Source organism: Urocampus carinirostris, chromosome 13, assembly GCF_059441175.1.
Source record: "Urocampus carinirostris isolate Australia breed hairy pipefish chromosome 13, RoL_Ucar_1.0, whole genome shotgun sequence".
Lineage (NCBI taxonomy): Eukaryota > Metazoa > Chordata > Actinopteri > Syngnathiformes > Syngnathidae > Urocampus > Urocampus carinirostris.
In genome coordinates this window covers 27,790,099-27,804,088 of record NC_142361.1, presented here as the reverse complement: position 1 = coordinate 27,804,088, position 13,990 = coordinate 27,790,099, and the positions used below count along the sequence as shown (strand labels likewise).

Genomic DNA, 13,990 nt, shown 5'->3' with positions numbered 1-13,990 from the left:
TCTATTTATGAAATCTTCTGAGAACCTTTGAAGAAACCTTTCATCAATCGTGCACAATAACGAGGTGCCCTCTATCATTTCATTGACCGTTTCAGACACCAAGGCTCCGTCTAACAAATAAATCCTCGAGATTTTCTGCTGGCAGTCCTTTGAGGAGCACATCCTGTCTTGAGGAAGTTCCCTTTATCAGTTCTCAACACTGAGAGAAAAACCGCTACACAACAAAGTGCCCTCTATCATTTCATTTCAGACACCAAGGCTACGACTTCCAAACAAATCCTCGAGATTTTCTGCAGGTAGTCCTTTGAGGAGAACATCCTGTCTTTAGAAGTTAAGGGGTGGGAAGGAGGAAGTGCTTCAGGTTTTGAAGTTCAAGTGGTTGACGTCTTAATTAGCCCGTTTCCTCCATCAACCATTAATCGAGCACGGCCACATCAGTCACGTTATTTGGTGGACAACAGACTTTGTTGGGGGGCGATAACAGGTCAAGAAGATGGGGGGAGGGGAACGTATCTTTGAGTGAAATCTTCCTGCCTTTGTAGTCGTTTCTTTTTGAACCGTGGTGCCTTTTAGGTTTGTTTTGACAAAATACCCTCGCACCGACAACACAAAACCGGTACAGAGCATTGAAAAACACAGACACTTTTTTTTCAAAATATATACTTGTTTTTTTTTTATTAAATTATTTGAGTCTAGGTTATAGACAGCTATACATTTTTTATAATTTAAACACATCTATTTACAGAGTAACATTGAAAACAGTAGCTTGCAGCCTCATTTCTGAAATTAAAAAAAAAAAAAAATACATTTATACTTAAATTATAACAGAATGGTACCCTTAACTTACAAATTTGTCTGTTAAGGAAATTTCCAATCCTATTCGTAGTAATTTATGAAAGAAATTCCAAGTTCGAAGGCTTTCTTTTGACGAAATGTTCAGTTTTTCTAAAAAGTTATGCCCGATTTTTGGGCATTTCTGGAACAGATAAGCCATTCAAAGGCAGATTACTTTTCTTTTAAGTAAAAGTTTTTATGAAAAGTTATGTCTGATATTAGGTCACCTTGGAATGGATTAGCCATTAAAGGCTAAAAGTTTTTATGCACGAAATATTCATTTTTTTATAAATAGGATAGTCCGATGTTTGAGCACCTTGGCTAACCCAGATTAGCCATTCAAATTAATTGTATAATGGGTTTTTGTTTATGACATTTTTGGCACATAGAAAATGGATTATCCATACAAAGGATAAAATGGGATTCTTTTTACAAAATCTTTCGTTTTTATGATTGGTTATGTTCGATATTGACACACCAAAGAATGGATTAGCCATTTAAAAGGTAAAATGGGTTTAAATTTTTGGATTTTTCTGTTTTACAAAACTTAATGTCAGCTATTTTGACATCTAGGAATAAATTTCCCATTCAAAGGGTGAAACAGGTTTATTTTTATTGAAGTTTCAATTTTCATGAAAAGTTATGTCCGGCGTTTGGGCACAGAGTAAAGGATTAACTGTTCCAAGGGGGTAAAATTGGTTTATATTCACATAATTTGTTGTTTTTATAAATACTAAGGTCTGATATTTGGGAATCTTGGAATAGACTAACCATTCAAAGGGTAAAATGGGATTCTATTTATGAGATTTCCTTTCTTTATAAAAATGTTAATTAATTGGTTGGTTGGTTGGATCCCCTAACCAGTATGGTCGTAGGGGCACCATTTCCTATGATGTGTCTTGGGCAAGTACACACTGGTGGCACCCATCCCTCTCCAGGTCACCATATGTATGTCCGAATTTTTTGGCACATTGTAACAATATCCATTTAAAGGGTAAAACGGTTTTCCATTCACGAAATGTTTATTCTTTATGAAATGTTCTTTCCTATATTTGGGTAACATGAAAATGATTGTCCATGAAAAGGGTGAAATTCATTAAATGTTTTCATCTGCAAAATGGGATTTTCAGCAAATTCGTAAGCAGGGGCACCACACTGTTTTAAATGTTTTTGGGAGTGTGAATGCTATCGGTAAGAATTTTCAGATTTGACCATTACATTCTTAAGATAAACAGCATAATCAAAATTATGGAAAAGTCGTAGCATAATACAGGCCTTCCTTCAATTGGGTACAAATATCCAAAGTACACAAGCATAAATAAAGAAAATGGAGTTATCACCACAGAAAAGTTGAGACCAAAGAGGCTATAGCCATTTGACAGACATCAATTGTTCTTCAGAATGTCTTTCCTTGTTTCTTTCACTCTATAGCAGTCTTGTTTTGTCCTTTCGTATATAACATTTCATCTGCAAGAGCAAGACTGGACGGACATATTGGGATAAACCTTAAGCACCAAATCCTTTGTCTCTTCCTGGTAAAGAACTGCCAGGGGAGTCATCTTCTCCGGTACGCAGCAAGGCTCGGGAACTCCAGAAAAAATCCCGACGGCTCGGACTATGCTCTGAATTGTGGCGTGGTTTGAGGGTTTCACCACCTAGTGAGATAGAAAAGAGATTAGGTGGATGATGTCAAAGACAAAGAACACTGGTTCTTAATTCATTCCAGGAAGGTGCTGGTACATTTATTGCTTGTGTAATAAGCACATTTTCCTGATATGAAATAATTGAAAACTAGTTATCTGTTCCAGCCTCACAAAAACATCAAATTTAACCAGAAATAGCCATAAATCACCTCTTTGTGGTTACTAAAACCACAATCAAATATGAATTAAATAATTCTCAAGCGGTGAGTTGTCTCTAGTGGTAGCCTCTGGGAATGCTCATAATTTAGATTTTCTCTCGTACATAAAGCAAGATTTGTGTTCCAAATAAATCTCGTAGGGTTAAATTCTTGTTTTTAGAGGTGATCATATATAGAGGTATAACTGTAGGGGATCAAAGTGTTTGAGATCTTACCTTGGGCATTGGGAACTCACACGTGCCTGAGCAGTAGAAGGCGTCGAATGCTTTTGGCGCGATGACCCATTCGCTCCAGCCGATGTCGGCAAAATCCACTCTTAGGTTCTTTCTGGAACAGCTGTGGTGACGGGTTTCAGCCCACTGCTTTCTTCTGGCCTTGCGCATGGTTTCAGCGTCAAAATTTAAAAATGGTGAGTGGGAGTTTTGAGACTCTTCCTTGTTGGTCTTTCTTACATCCTTCACTTCATGTTTTGGACTGTCAACCACTACGGTGTGAGTATCTTTGTGTCTTCTCCCAGGTAGGGCTTCCAATTCAGATCTTCCTTCTGCAGATTCTTCTCTGTGGTGTTCTGCTTGACTTTGTTTATCCCTTTCCTCGTGGTTTTTCCGTTTCTTTCCTTGGTTCCCAGCTCTCATTTTGGGTTTGAAAGCCGGATACCATGAGCTCTCCCAAAGGCCGTCCTTCCTGTACCCGTGGGGTCTGAAGTCGACCTCAGGCAGCTCATTGTTCTGAATAGAGTCGGGAAGAGATGTTATTTCCCTCCTCAAACGTCCTTTCTGCTGTGGTGACAAATTGGGTATAAGGTGGGGGGACTCTGAGGGTTGTCCGTCCTCAGAGAAGGGGTCATATCTCTGAAGACTTGGATACACGCTGTTAGATTCGGCCAAGGCTAAGTCGTCTGCGTAGACTAACAGGTAAGCCATACCTGAGTCTTTTGTTTTCTTCTGATACTGCTGCCCTATGTTCAATTCCACTGAAACAAGGCGCTGACCCTTATCCCTCGCCTCTTTTATGACCCGGGTCACGTCTTTCATCTGCCACAACCCTCTTCTGTGGGGGTGGAAGGTCACATTGGCTAGGAACAACCCAGTTGAAGCAGAACCGACTCCCGACCCTGAGGAGACAGCGTGAAGGAGCAGGGTGACGGGCGTCGTGGTGGACGACCGGCAGGATGCACCCTTCAAACGTTTGCAGGGCCACGCTTTTTCAGGAAGGGGCCGTCCAAGCGGGAAGTGGAATGTAGCCGACAGGATGACCTCAGAGTCCTGGAGGGTTGTGAGGTTGAGGTGGTACACCGTCCTCAGGTCGGAGGGCACTGCAAAGACAATCCATCAATCAGAATAAACATCAATGTCTATATCTTTCAATTTCCATTTTAGCTGAGTATATTCTTTTCCAGAGAAAAAAATGCTTGTTATACAATGTGGACATCAGATACAAATTGATCTTTCACCCTTGCTTTATCTTTAGACAGCCTGTTGCAGCATCTAAGTATAAGAACCTTTCCAAAATAATGTGTAAAAAGCATTCCCAAAATGCCTTTGGCAAGTTGACTCTGGTTTATAATTGTGTGCAGCAGATGACATGAAAATGCAATACCTAAATATATACTGAAGAGGAATGACTTTTCTTCCTCAGAGAGTTTGTTCAACATCCATGTTGTGAGACGGGCAAAACAAGTGCTGGCGTTAAGCAGCTATTGCATCTTTTCAATGCATGTGCATACATACGTATATATTGTGTGCAAGTAGATGTCTGCAATTATTTTTGTATCGTAAATGCAAAATTAGAAACAATTGGATAAGTTTACGTCGTCCATTTTATTTATTTATTTATTGCTTACATAACCAATTTGAGACTGTGAATCAAGATACAAAAAGTAAACGCAATCTTGTTTCCCTACTGCCCCTTTGCCGACGTTTGAACCCTATATGGCACGCGACTGAAAACATTTTCCCAACCCTGAGCTCAAAGTGTTGAAATACCAAATTGTTTTACAACTTCCAGGTGCTTCCATGTTCTTATCTAGCAATCAGTTGACATTTATTTTATACAATCTATCATTCTGGAAAGTTGATTTTGGACAGTTTCACTGTAATAGTGAAAACAAACGAAAACGTTTTTTGTATGATTAGTAGGATAAAAATCAGTTCCAAAACAGGATTGTTAATCATGCCTAGCTACACGCCCTCATTTGAACTTCAGTTTTGACCGTAAAAGTTTCTAAAGTCCTGTGAAAATACAGGGGATGTGTAACTGTGTATTGGAATAATATGTCGCTTGGGATCGAGTTGTTCGAAGTGCAGCGTAAACTTCATGGACATATTTGTCAGGATGAACAAGCAATGTAAATAGCCATTGGTTTAAATGTTGAATGAATGTCTTCTGTCAGGTTTTCTCTCTATGCACAGGGTTCCTACAGCACAAGGTTATTCAAGACTTTTAAAGACTTTTTTAAAATCAAATTTGAGACCAAGTCGACTAAAAAACCCCAAAATTGAACCAGATAAAACAATAAAACACAAATATTTCTCGGACACAATTCATCGTGCTTTGTACACATTACCTGGCTCAGCTTTTAGCCATGGCGAAAGACGTTCATTGGACAGCCACTTCTCATCAAATGTACACTTTCCCATAGTCCAAAGTAAACGTCATTGTCCGAAGTTGCTATGTGTATTGTGGGTAGACCTAAGACACGCATCTGCTCTGAAAGGCCTGACTGAAACCACATCACCGTTTTGTAGTTCGGTTATTTTAGTCACGCGATGTAGCCACGAATTGTTAAAATAGACAATTTATAAATGTTACTAAATCTTTTTAGTTACAGCAAATAAAAATCGTATTAATGTTTTCACATTTTTAAAACTTGGATTCAAGACATTTTAATGCTAATTAAGGCCTTATTTTTAGAATAATTAATTCAATACCTTTTAAGACTATTCCAAGATCTGCGGGAACCCTGTATGTATTACTGTATTTTCTGTACTATTTTCGAACCATAATGCGCATCCTAAAACCCCAAATTGAACAGAAATTTGATAGTGTGCCTACAATGGATACATACATCGATTATTGGTGTGTGCTACCATACAAGGCTTTATGATAATACCGTGTATGAGCAAAGATTGATCAGACTGATCAATGCAAAACATTGTATGCAATCGAAATCACAGTCAAAGTACTGACATGCTACCAGTGATACAAATGACCATTGACAAGGCATTAGTCAAGACAAGTCAAGTCATTTTTACACAGACTATTTTTTCAGACTATGATTACACCATCCCCTGATCTGGAACCAACATGAGGGCAAGGAAAAACTCAAAAACCTCAACATGAGGAAAATGAAGAAACCTTGAGAAGGGACCGCACATGTGGCATCCCCCTTTCAGGATTACCAGACTTTAACACATTAACACTAATTTGCATAGTGCATTCTGATAGGTTAAACAACTCTCAACACCAATGAATGCTAGAGAATGAAGAAAACAGAAAGTCTTTCAACAAGATACTATACATACTCTTTTACAAATTAAATGGAGAGGTTATTGACACGCAGGTTGGGAGGTGGAGAGTATGTTTAACCTCTCAGAAAGCACTGTGCAAATCACTGTTGCGGAACTGTAAAAATTGTGTGATAATGAGGTAAGGTTTAATGTCTCTAACCATGTCACCTGTACCATTGGTAGAGTAGTGGTAGTGTGTTTGCCCTCTCATTGCCGCTACGGGGTTCAACTCCCACGCTATACAATGTTTTATGATTTGAGTTAACGGCGCATATTGATGAATTGCATTACTATGTACTCGTACACATGAAAAGTCTTACTGTAGGCTCAATCTCATGCGGCTTGTACTCCAGTGCGCCTAATGTATGAGAAATATATGATCATAATCCGGTGCACCTTATAGTGCAGAAAATACTGTACTAGTCACAATGCCTTTCTGCTCACTATAATAGATATTTATCAGTTGTGTAATTCAATGGATTACTTTGGATTTAATTGAATACTGCATTTGTAAATAGCTCATTTCTTGTGCTTCTGACTCGTAATTTCTTCGTTATTGCCTCACACAATAGAAGTGTAGCGATGAATTAAACACGGTCTCTTTTTTTTTCAAACGGTGTCTGTAAAAGGAAGCAGACTGTGGGGAATGTTGGTGGCAGGGGCCCGCCATTGGCTCTCCAGATTCATGAGCGACATTAACTCCAACAGCAAACTTATTGTTCATTGTACGAGAGTTGAGCGGAAGTACGGAGCGACTCAGGAGATATACATTACCTCAGATTCGGCCTGCATATGGAAATGCTTACCTCAAAGTCTGCTTCCAGCTTTTTAATACTACTGGCACCTTCTTATGGAGGAGCGATTCTGCCTTGTGTGAAAATAAATGTAGAAATTGCTATAAATATAAACCATATAAATAAACGAAGATGTAAATAAATCACGTAAAACCTAAATATTGATTCATATGTTTATGCATTTTTTTCATTGATTTTCCATTTATCTAATATATTTTGTGGTTTATTTTGTTATGTAGTTTGTCTTGTATTTTGTTGTGTATGTGTGTATTTTTCGTTTTTTTTGTTAAGTTTTTTTACATGTATTTTGACGTGTATTTTGTTGTGTATTTGTCATGTATTTTAAGCTGTATTTTGTCTTTTCGTTTGTCATCTATTTTTGTTCATTTTTTCGTGTATGTTGTCGTGTATTTTTCTTATTACTTTGTCATTATTTGGTCGTATATGTTGTGTATTTTGTCATGTAGTTCGTTGTGTATTTTGTCGAGCAATTTTTATGTATGTATCATTTATTTTGTCATTTATTTTGTCATGCATTTTGTCATTTACTTTGTCGTGTATTTTATGATCATTTTTTCATTAATTTTGTTGTGTATTTTACTATTTATTTTGTTCTGTATTTTATTATTTATTTGATCATTTGTTAGTGATAGCAATGAGTGGAGAGGTGTTGTGACAAGATAGTGTGATGTTTGGACGCGTTCTAAGGGATGGGCAGGGCACCTGTATGATGTGGAAGGGGTAAACCAGTGAAAGATGCTGGGCCCTGCTGTTGAACAGAAGAGTGTTGTGTCACCCTGACCCAATGACATGCCCGCTTTCTTGTGTCCCGTTTCATCTGGAAGGACAAAAGTATGACCAACTTGGGTGCTGAGGTGCCTAACTTGTTTGGGTGTTTGGGCAATTGGGTTGGCCATGGTCCAAAAAAATTTGTGTATGTTTTTGCTACTTTTTCTCTTTTTTAATTTTCTTTGTTTTTGTATGTGTTTGTCTTGCTGTCGGCCACCCCTTCTCGAGGGATATGACCAGGGTAGCTAGATAGATGGATTGATTTGATCATTTATTTTGTCTTTTATTTTTTCATGTATTTTGGTGTATTTTCTTAATTATTTCTTCTTAGCAACCAATAGGTGAAAGCATCAGCCAGTTCTAAATGCCTCTTCATTTGAATACCAGTTAATTGTGACAAAATCCACAACAAAATACAGGACAAAATACTAAAGAAAAGAAGACAAAATAATAAAAAAGAAGGCTTAAAAAAAACAAATAAATTGCAAGAGAGAGCGCCCATTTGTTATTTTGACTATTATGCACCGTTTACATCATTGTCACTATAGGCCAATAAAGTTGCTGTTCTTTGAAACCGACATCCTTTAGAGCAGATCTGCTTTTTGTAACCTAAGATATGAGCTTGCTCTGTCCACTCCACGCATCGGCCCGGTATTGCAGTACCTCCGGGAACGGTGCATTCGCAATGATTGCAGCAAGGCTTTAGGGCTAGGACCTTAGCTTGGCCTTTTGGCTGAGAGTAAGTGTCCCGGCTCCTAGGCTTTGTAGCGTATTATGAACTGACCGATAACGGATAATGGATAATGAATAACGAAGATAGATCAATAACCCTTAAAAACCCCCATTTAACTAAGGGCCTTTATAACAAATTTGAAACTTTTAATCATCAAGTCAAGACCTTTTTTGCGTATAGCCCTTAATCACAAGAAGCCTAAAAGGCTGTAAACACTACAGACTATTAATACACAATCCTCTGATCTAAAACCTACATGAGGGCAAGGGAAAACTTTATAAGGGTTTCCTGTACAGTCCTCTCCTGTTCAGAATTCATTGATGTCTTGTCTCCTTAGTTTGAGTGTCTATAAATTCATCAATGCCATATATTTAGGTATTACTGTACTTAATTTATTTATGTGCCTGTTTATTTATTTGACATGTTTTTGTAGGTATGTATTCATTTATTCATACATCTATTTCTACACAGGGCAGAACCTTTCCTCCATGACTTCTGCCCATACAGGCACATTGACACAACCAAGTGTTTTAACAGTTCTTTCATTGTTGTGAGACGTCCCCTCACATCTCTCCTTAGATTACGGCAGCCGTCGCAGTCAAAATACGCGGCTGTTATGTTACGCTACGTGAGAAGTACACGGGATGTAAAGGAGTTATAAAAACAGCGCCGGGGAGCGCCGTGACTAAGCTCTCGGTGACGCCGGAGCCACAACACAAACACAGGATCCGTGACAATGACGCCGCTCGGCGCCACTCGGTGGTTTCACCAGACTTTTTTGTTTTTTGTGTAATGGATCAGATCCTCAGCTGTTGCATCGTCACATATCCATTGAAATGCATTCCAGACGGTTCCTGAACAATCACACCTATTTTAGATGGTTGAGTTATAGAGTCAGAAAAGGAAAACCAAACTATAAGGTACAACTGATTATAAGCCGCACCAATTACGTTTGCAAAGGAAAATACATGTTGTACCTTGTAGAGTGAAGAAATTACCAATAAAGACGGACAGTAAGAGTTTTTAAGGTCCTAGTAACATACCTTAAATTTTCTTTCCAAACATTGCCCCTAATCTGGCAGTAAAATAGCACTATCAAGGCACTATAAGTTGTTACAAGGATCAGATTTAGGTTTGTTTGTGAAGTTACCCATCAATGGTCAATTTGTTGGTGGTGTCCCATTTATAACAGGCATGTTTTTGGCCACCTAAAAATGTTTCGTGGGAGTCAATGAGCAAAGTTGTTCGCGGAAGACCCCAATTTCCAACATATGAGATTTCTTTGTCTGTTTGTGTATTAGCTGATACATATATATACAAGCTATGTGATTGAAAACCTAGGAAAAAGTAGCACATTTTATGGTATTCTTCCTCCTCTGCGTGTTTGCATTATATACGGGTTGTGAGACAGACAAAATAAAAGCTGAGATATGGATTTTCTTTGAAGTTTTATTTACAGAATATTCTGGTCAGAAATGAGCTAAAAGACGATAGCTGTATGATTAAGGACTGCATATCAACATGCCTGACTACTACTTTTATATTGTGAGGGCGGTCGCGAGACCCAGAACCTAAGGAAAACAAACTAAAAGTGAGATTTTCCACTGTAAAGAGAAGTCTTTGTTAAAACTGTTTCTAACAGGAACTGGTATGACGAGTCCATTTCCTGGCTACAGAATAAAACACGGCTGAGAATGGAGAAGCTGAATATAACAAATAGTTACGACATTCCATTTATAAAATAATAAAGCAGTTATGAATGAACGAATCATACAAGCATGACTGTATACAAATATATATATATATATATATATATATATATATTTATATGGCAACAAGTTCCTCTGAGAGTCTAAAAAGTTGGTCCACTTGAGCTACTGACAAAAAACGTGAGCTTTTATGTCCTGTCTTGAATGAAATCCAATTTAATCCATGGAATGTTCGCTAAGTGTCAGTACGGTGCACAAGTGGTTATCTTATCTGTATCAGAGTTTGCGTCGGAGTTTGAATCCGGGCTATAGACTTGTCTTGAGTAGATTCTTAGTTCCTCTGAAGAAGATGTTTAAGTTTGGTGTTAATGGATCAGTGTGACTGGTTGTCTAGGTCAGTGTTTTTAACCATTTGTGTTCCAGATGACAGAGAATTTACATATAAAATAAAATCACAAAAAATCTTGATAAAAAATCAATTTGGGCTCCAGTTTATGTTTTTAAAATGTAAGATATACTATAATATAGCCTATGTTCTTCAGAAGATACCATTTTTTTGGGTCACAAACGACCCACAAAAGGCAGAACAGAGATTTTATTTACTTTTTTTTTACGTACTTCTTCTTTAATAAGAAAAAATAGGAATATTACCTGCCAGAACATTTTTTACACTACATTTGAATTTTGTTACCTAATGTCATAAAAATATAATTAAAATAACAAAAACAATGTACTTTTTTAGTGTTAAGTCAAAATGGCAGTTCTACAACCACACTGCCTCAGATAAAATCAAAACATAAACAGTAATCTAGTGCCATATACTGTACACCGAAGAATATTGCATTTACTCTTCCATTTATTCAAGGACCGCACAAATACTTCACAAAGGCACTCTTTTTGGTAAACGATCATCTTTTTTTTTGTTGACAATTAGATAAAACTGGAGAATTTCCAATGACACACCAAATGAGATCTCACGACACACATGAATTAGGAACTCTTCTAAAAGCACTACTTTAGAACACTTACAGCTAACAAATGTATATTTTTATATAATTTATAATCTCTAACTAGATAAAATCAGACAATTTCCTATGAGATACTAAACGAGGTCTCACGACACACTAGTTTAGAGACTCTAGTACGGGCAGATTACGTAAAAACAGGAATATTTGTAGAGTCTATTATGAGTGAATATTATTAGATCATTTGTAACTTCTAGTTAAAGAAAATCTGACAGTTTCTTTCAACACATCTAATGAGGTCCTACAATACATTGGTTAAGAAACCCGTATTAGCCTGAAGATTTGTGCAGTACACTTTTAGGAATTGATATATTTATAAAGTTTGTCCCTTATGTTAAAAGAAAATTGGGCAATTTCATCGTCTCACGACACAGTGGTTTAGAAACACTGATTTAGTTCAGAAAGTCGCCAACTTCTTGAGAACTAGGTTTTTTTTGCTACTGATTAGCGCAAAGGGCTACCAGTTTGATAGGCATTTCCCAAATAACAACTTATCATGTCATTACTATGCTGCTACTATGTTATTACAAGGTTGTAATTATTAGAGGTTGGGTTAAAATCGGCTCGGTCAACCACCTAAACATCTGCCTTGTATAAGGGCACTTAGTGGTTTGCATCTATAAATTACAGGCTAGTTTCAAAAAGGATTTCTGAAGAGTTGATCATCTATTTGAAGACACTAATCATGTCAATGATCTCCCATGGCAGTTAGAAATCAAATTTAATAGAAAATCACAATGACTTATCACTGGTGAGCTATCTTCAGAACAGCAAGCGACTGAACTGTTTTAAGGGGCTACCTGGTGTGATTGGTGACCCCTGATCTAGTTAGTACAAACCCAGGAAACTCTAGGTGAGCTGTCCAGTGTGTGGGACCCTAAAATAGTTAGCCGTAGCAATGTTATTATCAGGCACCAGTGGGTCAGCAACCTGCGCCTCTAAAGCGGCTCTTTAGCGCTTCCCTAGTGGCTCAATGAAAAAAAAGGGGAGCTCATAAGAGAATAGCCATTCCCGGCAACTGGCTGGCAACCAGTAGAGCAGTCCCCTGCCCGAAGAAAGCTGGGTTGGGCTCCAGCACCCCTGCAGCCCTAGTGAAGATAAGTGGCGCATAAAACGGATGAATGGAAGATGATATGTACTGTCTTACATATCAAATTACCAGGGTTGGGTAGGGTTACTTTAACTGGATTACTTTCAATTACTTTTGGATTACTCCAATACCAAATATGCTAATAAAAGACAAAATAAACTAAATATGAATAAAATTACAAAATTTTGTGCAGGCTTGGAATACATGGAACGGCAAAAATGATGTTGGCAAGCTGTTTGGATTTATTTTCATTTTGTTTCTGTCGCATTTTATGTTAGTTTTGCCGGAGATCAAAGCCAGGAGAGAAAGCTTACCACGTGTTGTGAGTCATAATTTTATTCATATTGAGTTTCTTTTGTCTTTTATTAGCATATTTGGTATTGGAGTAATCCAAAAGTAATTGAAAGTAATCCAGTAAAAGTAACCCTACCCAACCCTGCAAATGACTAACTTTTATTTATAAAACCCTTTTTCATTGTGGTTTATATAAACCGGTAGTTTTTTTTAAGCCCCAAACATTTTTGTTTTTCTTTGGTCCGTGGTGGGTTGCAGTTAAAATACACTTATCATAGTCTCATCTCATCTCATTAGCCGTACCGCTTATCCTTATTAGGGTCGCGGGGGGGCTGGAGCCCATCCCAGCCATCTCCGGGCAGTGGGCAGGGGACACCCTGAACTGGTTGCCAGCCAATCGCAGGGCACTTATCATAGTAATAACATTTAATTGATTGTGTTAGCAACCACTTACCTTGGCTTGCCCTGAAGCTCCTGGCCGTGTTCCCCTCCTTGAGCCGCTGTTCCCTGTCGCATCTCTGGTGCAGTTCGGTCATGTGTCGGAAAAGCACGTCTCGGTCCCGGTGCAGTTCATCTGAGGGGAGCGGACCGGTCACACTCGCTCCTTGCGCGATCCCAACACACGCCACGCCGAGAAAACACTTCAACACTAACAGGTGCGCGGGCGACATTGCAATATTTCGGAAAAATAAATAAACGAAACAATCCAGAAAGAACAAAGTCTCGGCAAAAGTTCATAAAAGTCAACTCCAGTCGTGTGCCAGGACGATCTCGTGCGTAAAAGTTGCAGACTTCACTGGCGCTGCATGCGTAAAACTGTTCGGATAAGTCGTGGGAGCTACTTTTAAGTCCACGCGCGCGCGCACGTGCGAGTTTTGCCTCGCTGCTGACGTCCACTCCAACGGGGCTAAAGAGCTCTCTGTGCGTTAAGCCCCATGCAAGCGGTAGCGTGGCTGCGTGGGACGTGATGCTGACTCCCCGCCCCTCTTTTCGGCTTTTTCACACGATCATGATGTGTTCTCAGTGTGGCGGTCCCTGCGTATGTTTTGTGACACTTTGGAACTTTATTTCATGTGGAAATTGACATTTTTCAGCTCGCTTTACTATTTCTAGTAAATATTTTTACAGTCTCATACATTGTTTATTTGCTGTTAACAGGGTTGGGTAGGGTTACTTTAACTGGATTACTTTCAATTACCTTTGGATTACTCCAATACCAAATATGCTAAAAAAAACAAAAGAAACTAACTTTGAATACAATTACCAAATTTTGTGCAGGCTTGGGGAGTAACGGAATACATGGAATGGCAAAAATGATGTTTGCAAGCTGTTTGGATTTATTTTCATTTTTT

General features: G+C 38.3%; 1 protein-coding gene across 1 annotated transcript; it reads right to left on the bottom strand.

Moving 5' to 3' along the window:
* Window positions 1–1,097: 1,097 nt before the first annotated feature.
* gdf10a (growth differentiation factor 10a) lies at window positions 1,098–13,529 on the bottom strand. Its single transcript, XM_088351814.1, has 3 exons — window positions 13,093–13,529; window positions 2,911–4,010; window positions 1,098–2,489 (listed from the first exon to the last, which is right to left on the bottom strand). The coding sequence occupies exons 1-3, from the start codon at window positions 13,307–13,309 to the stop codon at window positions 2,298–2,300; spliced, it is 1,509 nt and encodes a 502-aa protein (XP_088207940.1). The 5' UTR covers window positions 13,310–13,529; the 3' UTR covers window positions 1,098–2,297.
* Window positions 13,530–13,990: the final 461 nt, after the last annotated feature.

What these genes read in the sequence shown, in the direction of transcription:
- gdf10a (XM_088351814.1), bottom strand. Translation starts at nt 13,309, where the DNA reads ATGTCGCCCGCGCACCTGTTAGTGTTGAAGTGTTTTCTCGGCGTGGCG. An exon ending in GAGCTTCAGGGCAAGCCAAG is followed by an intron (nt 4,011 to 13,092) that starts GTAAGTGGTTGC and finishes TTGTCTTTGCAG; the next exon opens with TGCCCTCCGACCTGAGGACG. An exon ending in GTGAGTTCCCAATGCCCAAG is followed by an intron (nt 2,490 to 2,910) that starts GTAAGATCTCAA and finishes CTATCTCACTAG; the next exon opens with GTGGTGAAACCCTCAAACCA.